Below are 13,776 nucleotides of genomic sequence, written 5' to 3' on the forward strand. Positions count from 1 at the left end.
CCACGTTGTTGTGCATGACATGATTCAGTTTCACTTTCTCATTGCCATAATCCACAGGTAGTGTTTCCGATCTTCGATGTCCACACCGACTTTTCTTCGGTGCAGGAGCGGCTCAGACTCCATCACCCGTGTCTGCCGCTACAGGTGACGTCGTCGGCTGTTTCCAAACCTCTGGGTGTAGCTCGCCTTTTTCACAACTGGTGCACATTCTGAGCTGGCATGTGTTTTGGTCACAGAGTGAAGAGTTTTTCTTCGTTTTTTAATCTCAATATTTCAGGGGATCCAGTTGCGTAGGCCTTCTGGGATGATTGCCCGGTAATGTGCGTCTGTTGTTTTTTTTCCGACAGCGACGCTTCAGCCCCTCGAACTGTAGAAGAACACTAGAATTAAGTCTTGTTTACTGGTCTCCCTCAGATCCACACCGGGTTTCACAGAATAGTCTCAGAAACTGAACAGGAAATGTAAGCTCATCTGGGGATGGATTGCCACTTCCTCTGCAAGCTGCTTGCAGCCCGCATCCACCCCAGCGCCGTCGTTTCATATTTTGTCCGACTAATCAATGTAATCTGTGTTGTCATATTGATGTTCTCTTCCCTATGGAGATAATTTTCGCTGCTCTCCAACATCGACACATCCAAGGGCCGTGAGGTCCCATAACGGAGCCATACTGCCAAACATCTTAATGCAAATGAGAAAAAGAGATCGTCATAGAAAGAGGTCCTGACTGAAATCTGATTGTGAGCCGCTTCGAGAGGATTTTTTTAAGTGGCACGCTTACGGAGAATTATACAGGACTGTCTCAGAAAATTAGAATATTGTGATGTGATTGCATTTTCTGTAATGCAATTAAAAAACAAAAAAAAAATTGCATGCATGATTCATTCTCACAACAAAAATATTGCAAACCTTTATTCTTTTATATTTATGATTATGGCTTACGGCTTAAACTCTCTAAAAAAACTCTCATAAATCCTATTTAAATTTCAAAAGTTTCCTCAGACCAAGTTAAAAAAGCTGTTTGGCAGGTGTCACTTGTCAAGGTGTTGCCCACCATTTAACAATTTGTTTGATTTTGTTTAATTTCCTACTATTTTTCTTTTTCATGATATTCTAATATTTTTTCTAGATATTTTGAGTTTTTCTTAAGAGATAGCCATCAGCAAGCAATATAAGCCAATAAAAAGGCATTATTAATATAAAAATTGAAATGTTATAGATCCATTATACATGACATTTTGTTTTTTTAATTTTTGTTTTTTAAAAAGATTTTCTCAAATATATCTGTATATAATGTCACAGTTTGGGTATTTGATGTTTAAAAATCCACTGTACACTTTAGTACAGACAGAATTTCAGCAGACAGATGAAACGAACACACGGTCATCTTTTTTCCAAAAACCCTCTACCATTGGTTGGGGCTTTTGAAGATGCAATGAAGCATTTAACAAATGCTGAGGAAGCCATCGATAGGACCAAGCCACCACAATCCAACTACATATATTATTTATGCTACAAACTATATGACTCAATTCAAATGCAATCACTATGCAACGCATCAGGACTGGTTTTGTTGGAAAGCGTCCCATTCACGTTGCCGACCTCTATTCTCCACCAAGCTATTTCCTATTTGGTGATAAAGGTTATCCATGCCTTGGAAATTCCATTACAATCAATCATAACCCACTTATGGTCAGCCTCTAAAGGATAGCACCCCAGAACCGTTCAACAGACACCATTCCCAGGCTCGCACTTTGACTTAGCAGACCTTTGAACAAAGTGTTGCAATCCTGTTTAAGCTCTGGAGGTGGAAACACATCTGTCCTCTTAAGTCATCCTTACTTGTGCCTTCCTGCACACTATGTCTGCCATTATTGCACTATGTTTGTTGTTTTTATTATATTTTTACTGTTCTATTTTAATCTGTTTGTTGTCATGCATCTTTTACCGAGTAAAATTTCTCATATGTTCAATGTAATAACACAATTCTGATTTTGATTGGAGGAGATGCCATCCAGGAGGACATTCTGCCAGATTATCCTGGTCCTTGAGAACCACAAGAGCACGTGGACTTAAAGAGGGGTCCATATTATGTTCTCGCACCACTTCAGCTGACAGTCATACATGATGCAGCCTTCCAAACTGTAATCAGTTGTTTAAACCTTTCATTGTGTTTGGGTTGCAATGCTTTCTATACTTTACTTCTTACAAAACGAGTGAAGCAACGATGGTAATAAACAATGGTTTACAAAAACATAGAGCTGGGTCTACTCATCTTTTCAACAATTCTGCCAAACAAAGAGATTAATTTGTCTCGTTATTCTTGTCTTCCCAGTCCTCCAGCTGCCTCTGCATTTGTGTGTCTGTTTATTCCCTTTATGACTTATTTTTTTTATGGGAAGATTGACTGGATGAAGCTTGGTGGACTAAGGCGGCTGCAGACGGTGGTGCTGGTTCTGATGAAGCTCCCGTCAGTCATCAGCTGTGGTCAGGTCTGACTGAGGTTGATTGATTGTCTGCTATGTTTTGCATGGCAGGAACATGTCCAGCTTGCAGCGGTTGCGTCTCCACCCTCTGTTCCCATTCCAGTTTATAAAACAAGGAGATTGTGTTACAACAGTGTGTTGTGAGAAAAAGCTGGTAAATAAAAGAATGAGTGGTTTTTTTTTATTTTAAGTGACACCCAGAACCCTCAAAAATTCACCACATAAAGTGGACAGGGTATAAGGTCAGATATCCTGCATGTCCTTTGAAGGTTCTCCCATTTCTTGTTTGCTTGCTCACTCGTCACAAGACCATTTGCTTAATTTCATTGAAAATAATTCACAATATTCTATAGAACCGGCTCTTTATTTATCTTGTGATATGCAAAATGAAACATGTGCCACTTAGTCGTTTTAGCATAATTCATCATCACCAAAGCCCTCGGCGGGTGGAATGCCTCACACCTGAGGAAAGATGGTCCTATTCCTCACGCAAGTTGATGAATCTCGGTGTCTGCTCATAATTTTTACCAGATAAATGTTGTATTATTTGCAAACCTTTTTATGTTTTATCTTTTTGAAATGATCTCTATATCCTAAACTACCTATTTCTGTGTCGTGATGTGGTTTAATTAAATCGGTAAAGTCTGCATCCTTTGTGGAGCTGATGACAGCCCTCCCAGACTTCCCAGTCCACGAGGCCGCTATTCAACAGGTGCGGTGACATCCGGACGGTTTCCCTCTGGTCAAAATATTGTGCCAATCCATCTCCAGATGTAGCGATGTCTCTCAGAAACACTTCTGGTGCTACGGGAAAAGTGGAAGGGTAACCAATACCATTACGTATTATGCTCCGGGCATCATTGACAATTTTATCGGAAATGGAAAAATATATTTATGTTCCTTAAATATATATATTTTTAAATAAGAAATCGAGAATACAATCTGATGGCAATTGGTTTGGAGAAATTCAGCATGACAAATTCCAACGTAAACATTCCATCTGCCAAGAAGGAGTAATCGACCTTCTCTGAATTTGCACTCGACTTGTCCCACTAGTAATTTCAAAGGGAAGAAATCCACCCTCACACATTCAGATGAAAGGATTTCTTTGCTATTCAGCTGAATTTAGATTTTTAACATTAATTCTTCAGCATTGGGTACATTTCAAAACAAGGTGTTAAGTTGCTCATAAAAGTATTACAGCCTTTCTTCACTTGATTGTATTGTGCCACCAGTACATGTGTAGGCACATGAATGCCCATACACACATATACACACACTGGTTGTGTCCAGATTGTCCATAGGAAGTGGCCAGATTGCTTTGTTTTCCCCAATATGATGGATCGATGGAGGATTTGACCTCTGAACAGGGAACATAAATATCTTGAATGTTTGAACCCTCCTCAGTACCTATTCAGCCACAGCAGAGGGGGAGGCCCGTATCTATCAAATGCCCCAGTGATATTTACTCACCACCTGAACTATTTACTTACTGACAATAAAGGTGGAATTTATGTGGCTATTAAGACGAGTGTTGCTGAATGATCAGGGGCTGCAACCGAGGCCACTTTATGGATTGGATGCAATAAAACCCAGTGATAAAACAACATGGAAGCTGGAGGACCTCACCGTCAATCAAAGGTAAGATAAGCAAGTTCATTAATTTTAAAGTAATACATTCTTCTCAATAATGCACCAGACATCGCTGCAGTTATCCATATTTCTCGTTCTAATAAAAGCGCTTGAATCCAGATGGAATGTGATGTTTTCCTCACCCTCCAGAAAGCCATGAATCAAACCTGGAAAAAGGGTGAAGGCGAGATGGAGGGAGGATGAGGAAGTGAGGGTAGAGAGAGAAAGAGAGCATGATCTTGCTGGAGAGATGAGAGATGCCCAAGGCTCATTTTTCCAGCACTATGGACAAGGTGATGTCACTACACGTTTCACTGGGGATCTCCAAAAAAGAGTATGGGAGAAACGGGGGAGGGGGAGGGGAGTTGAGACGTAGGAAGAAAATGAAAAAAAAGTAAGTAAGTAAGGAGAAACCAGAGCAGAGGGGGAGAGGGATTTAGGATCTCGATTGTGCAGCAGAGACAGAGGGGAGGGGGGAAGTTGGACGAGCTTGCCCTAACTTGTGTCTCCTTTCCTTTCTCCGTGGAACAAGCCTCCAGAAAACAGCGACGGGACAGAAGACGCACTGGATTACATTTTAATTGCTCCACAAGAATCCCCTGGATACGTACACACGCATTTATTCTCCGGATTAATGTGGTCGCACATTTGTGGATTTCTCACTTGTTGACGGTATGATATTGTTCACTTTTACGGGCGCGTAATGCGCAGAGGCGACGTCAGTGAAGGCATTACAGGAAGGTTCGAGTCAGTAAAGTGATTAGTGAAACTTTTTGCTCAAACTTTTTGCAGTTGGCTCATATCGTAAACGGCGTAATAATATTAGGCTCCATATCCCACGGCAAAATTATATTCGCATTACAGCAGATGACGAATACACAAACGAACTACAACGTCCCTGTGATGGTGACGCTAAAGAAACGTGTCGTGGAGTTTAGTAGGAGTCGGTGGGGATTATCATTACAGTCATTTCTGCTGAGCAGGCTAGTATTTGCTCATGGAAGACTTGTGCTGTATTTTTTTTTTTCCAGTGTTTCTTCTCGTGAGGAACTTTTCGACCGCAGCTGCTGGCTTCAGTGATGCTGCTTTTCCTTCACATGCAGCACATTATGGGCCCGAGTTGTTACTGTGAACGTTTGTGGCTTGCATCCAAACCCATGTGGCATGGAAAAGTCTCTAAGCTGAACCCTGTTTGGATCTGCAGCATGCATATTATCCAGGCTAAGTAATGTCTGAGCACTGATTTGAGACCAGTGGCCACAATCTAATGTGCCCTCCTCTACCTGGGGGCAGAATGCCACATCTGTCACATCTGTTTTCTTCATCACTCGGCCCTCCCACTTGTGCTGGGCCTTTTGCATCCTGTCTGCGCACCCATCTTGAAGTCTTCCCTCCTCCATCCCCCAATGGAAAATGTGGAACAGCTCAGCTTTTCATTTGGCAAACAGCTGCCTCTTGAGACAACTTGTGATTTATTTCGTTTGAACACAGGGGTCCATCTCTCCGCTGTTACCTCTTCACCTTCGGTAAAACAGCTGATGCATTTTTGTTGAATGCAATTTCAACAAACACATAATCTTTGTAAGCTGCGGTTACGGGTTCTACTACTTCTTTAGACCCCGGGGAATACACATTGCAAATTGTTTTCTTTAAATTTGTCCAACACATTAGGTGCGGCTCACTTAACCTGCTGCAGGCTGGACAGGCCATGCATAATCTGTGTAATGTACTCTCAATTCTAGCCTGCAGCTAATTGTATCGTCCACTTGACTCTTTGCTTATTAAAGTTTGCAGTGATGTGAACATTAAGCAGAAACAGTCAACCCTCCAGCCGGACATCTGCCCGCTGAAGGCTGACTAAACTATGCATGGCATGGGCTGGAGGCCAACCGGTTCATGCCTTCAGGGTGGCCGGTCACATTACATCGTTACTCTTTTTAGTGGACCAAAAGTGTTCATGGCAACCCTGAACGGTGAGGAGTTTCATACATCATCTCTTTTTTTTCCTCCACAATCTCTAACTGAGGCTGGCCTGTTTCTCAGTCACAGATGTTCAAGTGTGGGCCCTGAACATAACACAGAGTAGTGTGTAAGACAAGTACAAACTCGCCTTAGCCTCCTTTTGTATCAGCTTGGGATATTGCTTTTGCAAGTCTTGTAACTCTTCCTGGTCTGTTGATATCTTGAGTGTCTATCGAAGCTTCCGGGCTTCTTTAGTCACTTTTATTTACTCCCAGGATCCCCGTTGTAACGGGCCTCCAATGCACTCTCAGGTTTGGGCTGAAGTGCATCTGAAGTTTCTAGAGCCAAGAGTGTATGTGTACCTGTTGTTGTTTTAATGATGACTTATCAGAAATACTTTACGGTCTTAAAAGATTTGACAGAATGACCCTAATGTTCGCCACAAGCCGAAACGCGTTGGTCTAAACAATATAGTTGTACAGTGTCGCTGGACCTCTTCATCCTATTAAAAAAAACATCCAAAAGAATTCCTCTGATTCTGCCAAAAGAACTCTGGGAGTACGGTGGCAGCATATTGACTGAACATTGTTCCTGCTTTTTCTTTCTTTCTATTTGCCAAACTTCGCAGCACGGCTGTTGGGATGGCAGTGTCAGGCTATCAATCCAGACCGAAATTTGTCAACAGCTATTTGATGTATTGCCGTGACATTTTTGTACAGATTCGTGTGGTCCCCAGAGGATGAATCCTCATGACTTCGGTGTTCAAAGTTCTTTCTTATCCTGTGAACTCTGGCCGGTCGGGTTACACATGATATGCCAACGTTTTTGTAAACTAACGTGCATGTGAGTCTGCCTGTCGACTATTTATGAAGGGCTTCTGTTTCATGGCTGCATTCCAGTCAACTTTGCGTGGACTTTCCTCTGTTGAGAGATGACTTTCTCTGACGGATTCACTCAGGGTCACAATAAAAAGGTCAGAGCTGAAGGCTGTGTTCACTGCACAGCACCCAAACCACTCTTCTCTGTGTGGTATGATGGAACATGGAAGATTGGAAACGGGTACCCTGTTAGCGAGCTGTCCATCAATCTTCTCGGTACAGAATGCTGTGAGAGACAGCAGGAAAAGTAGTGAACCCACACATTGTACATGAGCGACACATTTATGCTGGGTTCTCCCATTAAAACAGATGGAAAGTAGTCTAAACAGTGGGCTACTGGTGCACTGCTCCTTAATCATCCGTGTCTGGGTGGCTTATAAGCAATTTTCCTGTCAGCCCATCGAGAGGACATGTTTCATTTAACTCTGTCAGAGTGTGTTCCTCTAAACAGGCTTGTGTTGGGACTGTTTCTCTATCTTTTATGTGGTGGCAATGATGATGAAATTTGTGACGATACAAATTGATTAGCATTAAGCGTTTTGTATTCAAACCATGAAATGTACTGGAACTGGTATTTGTACTGGGAATAGAAAATGGGCAAAAGGTCTGAACCTCGAACCACAAAGAGCCCAAGAAATACTGAGCATGTCTGTATCTTCATGGACATTGTTGTCGTTATAAAATACATGTCCAGACTGAAATGATGAGGCCCGTCTGTGTTGGTCACCAATTCTGTCTGCTTGCACTTTTTTCTCCAGGCTTTTAGTCCTGGAAGACTTTCAAATGTCTCATTGTTTTCCTTCCTGTCTTGGCTTTGCATTCAGTGACCTGTTCACTCGCAGGCCACCTTACCGGGCTGATGGCCAGCCCAGGGCCGAGGCCAGTGGCCTGACCCCACGTTACCTTTATCGGGTGCAGCCAGCTGGGTGGTCCGTGAAGCTGCAGATGGCGTGCAGAGAGACACCCACAGCAACACGCATTAGGAAGCCTATTAAATAGTTTTGGCTCATGGCCAGATAATAATAGCGATGAGCTGTAACTTTTCCCTGAGCCTATGTTCTCTGGCCTGTGATGCATAATGTATTATGTACTGTGTGAACTTTTATATTATCGCGATCATGTGGCATGAAGCCTATAATAATGGCTGCAGCTTTAAAGTGCTCAAACTCAACCGTCCACGGCATTGATTAACTTCCCATCCATCCAACTGCAGGGGAAAATGTATTTCTTTTTTCCTTTTAATCTATAATTTTAGCAGTTTAGCTCGGAGCTACTTTTGCATAAACAGTGTCCATTATGTCAACAGATGTGCAAACAGATCAATCGTGCTGGAACATGATTATACAGTTTCTTGCTAAGATCTTGCTCTTATAATAAATTGGTATCCAGGCCTTTTTAAAATGGAAGAAAACAAGGGAAGCAACCACATCTTGAGTCGGCAGCCCACAACATTGAATGTATAATTCACAATGTGGAGCATGTCAGGCTGTCCTTGTTATTCTACTACATCATTTGAAACACTGTCCCCCTCCACATGGTCTGATAGCAGCAAGCTGTAGGCTGTCAGGTCAGGCTGGATAGAGGTCACATTGTGCACCCCCAGAGGAGCATGGGGGTCGTTTCTCCTGGCAGACGGGACAGATGTGTGTGTACAGACACACAGTCTGCTAGCCTGCCTGCCTTGAGGGCCCCACTGTATCTGTAAACACTGATGAGCTATGGGGGCCGGTCTACACACATGCTGAGGGCAAGTGCAGGTCAGCTGGGATGTGTGGAGTGGGCGATGTTGGTATGTAAATGTGTGTGTGTGTGTGTGTGTTTATGGAAAAAAGAAAGGCTGACTGTGGATCCCAAATAATCAGATTATCTAGACGTGGCACATATTTTATTGTGTGTGTGTGTGTGTGTACTTGTCGTTGGGCCACGTGGAAGCATCTGGTGCACACCCATGGCTCCAGTGGAATAGTCTCCAGATGTGTTTGTCTGTTTTGGCCCCACTGTGTTTGCATTGAGACCAACCAGCCTGCATGGAAATATTTATTTTTAATTTCTTGCATGTATTTTGCTTCTCAGTCTTGGTATTTGTTTGCAGCCGAATGTGTACATTCTTTTTGACTTAGAATTATTTCCCAGATATGGTCACGTGTGTGTGTGTGTGTGTACTTAAGTGCCCTCTGACAGACAAATACACATCTGTGTGTTTGTGTGGAGCGGTCCCCAGTCAAAGGCCAACCAGATGGACAGGATAATGACTATGATCAGACTTTATAGTTACTCTCCTTAATGAGGGACATTCTGGTTAATTCATATGCCACCAACAAAGGGCGCATCATCCCACATAATTAACACATCAACTGTGTCTGACTCATAAATATACATGAATCTCTATTTAGGAGTCAAGCATAATGTGCAGCTGGTCAGCGAGTGAGCAGACTGGGTGGCATTCTGACAAAAAGTACGAAGGATTTGACTTTTTTTGACTTTCTCTTTTTCCTGTTTGTTCATCCATCAGCTGAGGTGAGGCGCTGTCGCTGGAGTGAAACCATGTGGCTCCTCTGGTCCTGTCTGACTCTGTTGGTGCTCAGCTCATGTGACACGCTGACATCTGAGCAAGGTGAGTTTCCTCTCCTGGAGATTTAAACAAATGTAACTTTCAGCAGCGGCTATGCATGGTCAAAAATGTAAAAGTTCAGACGAAGGATTGCATCCTGCTTTAAAAATAATGATGAGTTTGGCACACCCTCATTTGCTTTGTTTCAGAGAGAGAAATGGGAAAATGGATACCCCTCTCATATCTGTCCTTTAAAAAAAACGTAATGTGAAACCACAACTAGTCATGTTTACACTTTGGTGTTTCTAGGGATTCAGCAAATGAGATGTAACATGTTGCAAAGTGAGCCTTCGTGAGTTGGCTGATTCTGTTGCCGTCAAATGGAAGCCAGGCGAGCTGTTTATCTGTAATCCAGGATTTACACTGTAAGCTAACAAGCTGCGAGCTGTAACTTTATATTTACTGACTTATTTCCAGACTTTCCTCATTCTACTCACAGCAAGGAGAGAGATATACTAAATTCCCAAAAGGTTGTCACAGAAAAGGCCGCAGCCCACGGACTGCAGTTCGCTTTCGCTGCTGGATAGGCTAACTCGTCTTTACTTCCCTGCAGCACGTCTGGAACCACGTGCCGAGCAATCTGCCCGCTCCCAAGGGCCACGCGTTTAGACAGGCCACGGGTAACGGAGGGCCACGCCCTCTGGTGACGCTGTACGCAGCAAATTACGGGAGCCAAGAAAAAGGCGTTTCATTCAAATGCTAAAACGACAATGAAGTCCCAAAAACATTCTCACAGTTATAACTGAGACATATTTTCAATCCGACTTGTCCCTCTGACTTTGATGGAACTGTGTCCGTTGTGGATGACAGGGCCCGAGGCTCCAGTGAAACCGGACTGTAATTGCGGCGTACGTGTGTGTGGAGCGAGTGGCTGTTGGTGGCAGGGCGGTGAGGCTGCGGCAAGGAGGCGCGTGTGTGTTTACGACGTGCGGCTGTGTAACTCTTCTCGAGCCATCAATCATGCTGAATCCCTGTGTGTAGAGATTCTCAAATGTTGAGTGTCTGTGTGTGTACATGAAATAAGGAGGATGTTGAATTGTCAGTTTATTTGTCTGTCGGGGTGTTGGAGAGAACATTTAGATTCATTCATTTATTTTGTCTACCTAACTGTCATATTCCTTCACCACCTCTGAAATGTCACGTATGTGTGTGTGTGGGGGGGGGAGCAATTCTCCATAGCTTGCGGAGCTCCGTAGCCAGCTTTGTGAAGGAGGGGGTCCCTTGGGAGACCCGGGGCTTTTCAGATGCCACTGAGTCCGCTTCCAGCTCCTCCAGTGGTGGGAAGAAAGTGCTCTCTCAAGTGCAACTATAGCACCACACGCACACACACTTGCACTCTCTCATCGACACACATTCCTCTGACTCGTCTAACTCTCTATGCGTGGAATTTGCTGACATTACACCGGAGAAGCAGGTTTAAGTAAAACTAGTGTTGAGGAGTCGACCTGGATGATTCCACTGCAGTTCTGCAGAGTGTCAGCCAGCGAGACTGATCCCCATAGTTAACTTTAATTGCTGAAATTCCCTACCTTTGGGAAAGTGTTGCTGATGTGGGGTTTTGTGTGCACCACATACCCTACGCAGTCGAAAGTAATTGATTTGTGGATGGATTTGTTTTCACTCAGTTTCCCTCCGTCTGTGACTGCGCTAAGTTGTATTTTTTCTTGTGCCAATGATTTGTAGGAGTAATAACCTCATTTGCACAAATGACGAGCGGCGAGCAACAGCAGACGTACATCACAGATCCCGGTTAGGACGGTACGGCTTATTATTTGGGGAAGGACATAAATAATGAAAGTGAATAATTTAAATACTGTCCTGGGAACTGGTTATATTCTGTCGCTTCTTACTAATACGAAATACTGCAGTCCTTCATGAATATTCTAATATATATTTAAATAGCATGACAAGTGTGATGGACACTATTTGTAATAATTGCGCCGTGAGAAATAACCACGATGAGAAACTGTCAACGGTCTCTTATTGAACACGCATTTTGCTGAATGGTTAGAGCTCTTTCCCCACGGATGGTTTTGAGGGAAGATGTCGGAGTTCTGCAGTTTCTGCTTTAGGGAAAAAGGCGTAAGTTGTGAGCTCTCACAACCATCAGGGCGAGATAACAGCAAGTCTGACACGGGACACTTTGTTGAGGGTGAATTCTGCTTTTGCAACATCTGCACCCACAGAATATTCAGAGTTCAAATAAGTCCCGTTAACCATAAATCCTCACATCCTCCACTGCAGGATTCAACAGTCTGAGTTGGGAAACATGTAAGTTGTGTTGGATACACTAATGGAATGGAATTTCAGTTGAAACAGGACACCAAAAAAGGATCTACTGTTCTATAATGTAAACCAATGAGATCGCGAAGAGAGGCTCTCAGATTTGAGAGGAGGAGCGTGATTGCTTCAAGAAATGTGAACGCTTGGTTACTTAGATTTTTCTGGCCCAGGCTATCAGAGGCAGTCTTAGAACTTTAACACTTAAACTTGCCACATTCTGCAGAAAAAAAGTGCACTGCAGTAAAGTAATATCAGGTCATACCTCAATACTGCAGAGTGCATCCAAAAACGAATGTGACAAATGTGATCAGAGATGATAATGTTTGAACATTTTGACCTGACATGTAAGTAATCCGTTTCCTGTCAAGTGAAAAGCTTGTCGCTGTATGTCATGAGTCCAAACATGTGTCTGTGTGAGCTTGTGAGAGAGTATTAAATGTTGGCCAGAGGCCTTCAAAGGGGAAAATGAGTGAGCTCATCCCTCTGAAGTGCAGCATGTTTTAAGTCTTTCCACTCCTCTGTGCTGTAGTTTTATCTCTGGAAAAAAAACAGCAATGTTTTCTCTTATCAGTCTCGTTTGGCCGAGAAGACGTGAGAAAAACTCTCTCACCCGATGAAAAAATTGGAGGGATTGAGACAGTCAGTTTGTAATTTTAGCCCCACTTTGATCTTACACAGGCTTCATTTAATCACTGTGTTGAATTATCAAATACACCACCCAGCATGCTCTTCTCCTCCGATATGGTGCGTGTGTAGTTTCGAGACTTGTTCTCTCACTTTCTGCTGATCAGCAGCCTCGTCCAATTATCTTGGAATGCCACATTGTAAAGCGCATTCGATAACTACCGTGCCTCTCTTATTGCGAACCACACATCAAACGCTCCGTGAGCCCACTTGTGACCTCTCCTCCCTAATGAAAGGCTCTGCCAAGTGCTCACTGGTATGGAAACGGTATTACAACTTGGGGGCAGTTGGTTTCAGTCGACCCCGGCCACAACGAGGCCCTGTTCGATGAGGCCACACATATCTTCCAAAGATGCACGATGCAAGAAAGGTCACACATCACTTATTTTAGCCGGCGAATTGCAATGTGGCATCTGACGTTGGGTTATTCTTTGTCATAAATGCTTGAGTGTGAGACTTGTTGCCTGTGGACAAAGTTATGTTCTTATAGATGACTTTACCATCATCAAATCATCCATATTTGCCCTTGTCTGCCACCTTTCTCTTGTACACTCTCCAAGTGAAGTGTAAGTCTCTCTCATCGAAATGCAGGCTTTACTTCCATAAAGACTCGTAATGTCCTGAATGTGTATCTTTTGGCAGGGTGGAAACGTGGGGCAACTCTCCCAGCAGCGTACTGCATGGCTGCCAATGTCTTATCATTACCTGCTCTGGCAAGAATCAAAGACAACCCATCAAAGAGGAAGTGAACCCAGCCAAGACCCTCCAATCTCTTTTAGGCTACGTGCAGCTGGTAGCAGGGTCCTGGAGTGGCACTCATACTATGTACTAATTAGCCTGTCAACAAGCAAACACTTTCCTTTGACCACAGCTTGAGAGGAAATGGGGTTTAAGTTCTGCAGTATGTCCTCTGCCTAACTGCCAATTTCCTGGGTACGCAACAGTCCACTAAAATATCATCCATCCGCTGAGTTGTAGAAATAGCTCGTGTATTTCATGAAAGCGAGCGAAAGTCTCTTGCAAGCAAACACAACATTTAAGTTGATTCACAGCTTTATAAGTGGTAACAAATATGAAAACGAAGACAGAAATGCATGCCAAACCTGCACTAATTCATATTGTTGTACTCGCAATAAATGAAGTGGCTGTCTATACAGTGAACGGAGTTGTTGATATTGACAAAGCTGCAGAGAATTATTACCAAAACAGCTGAAAAACCAGATTACATCTGGCGACCAGAAAC

General features: G+C 43.3%; 1 protein-coding gene across 1 annotated transcript in view; it reads left to right on the forward strand.

The window, feature by feature from the left end:
- The first annotated feature begins 4,596 nt into the window (after positions 1-4,596).
- Positions 4,597-13,776, forward strand: part of col16a1 (collagen, type XVI, alpha 1) — a 55,950-nt gene continuing 46,770 nt past the window's right edge. Inside the window, exons 1-2 of the mRNA XM_056422448.1 lie at positions 4,597-4,787; positions 9,468-9,569. Of these exons, the coding sequence (XP_056278423.1) occupies positions 9,500-9,569 (70 nt within the window). The 5' untranslated portion in view covers positions 4,597-4,787; positions 9,468-9,499. The remainder of the gene's footprint in view (positions 4,788-9,467; positions 9,570-13,776) is intronic.

This window comes from Pseudoliparis swirei, chromosome 1 (assembly GCF_029220125.1).
Source record: "Pseudoliparis swirei isolate HS2019 ecotype Mariana Trench chromosome 1, NWPU_hadal_v1, whole genome shotgun sequence".
In the NCBI taxonomy this organism is placed as follows: domain Eukaryota; kingdom Metazoa; phylum Chordata; class Actinopteri; order Perciformes; family Liparidae; genus Pseudoliparis; species Pseudoliparis swirei.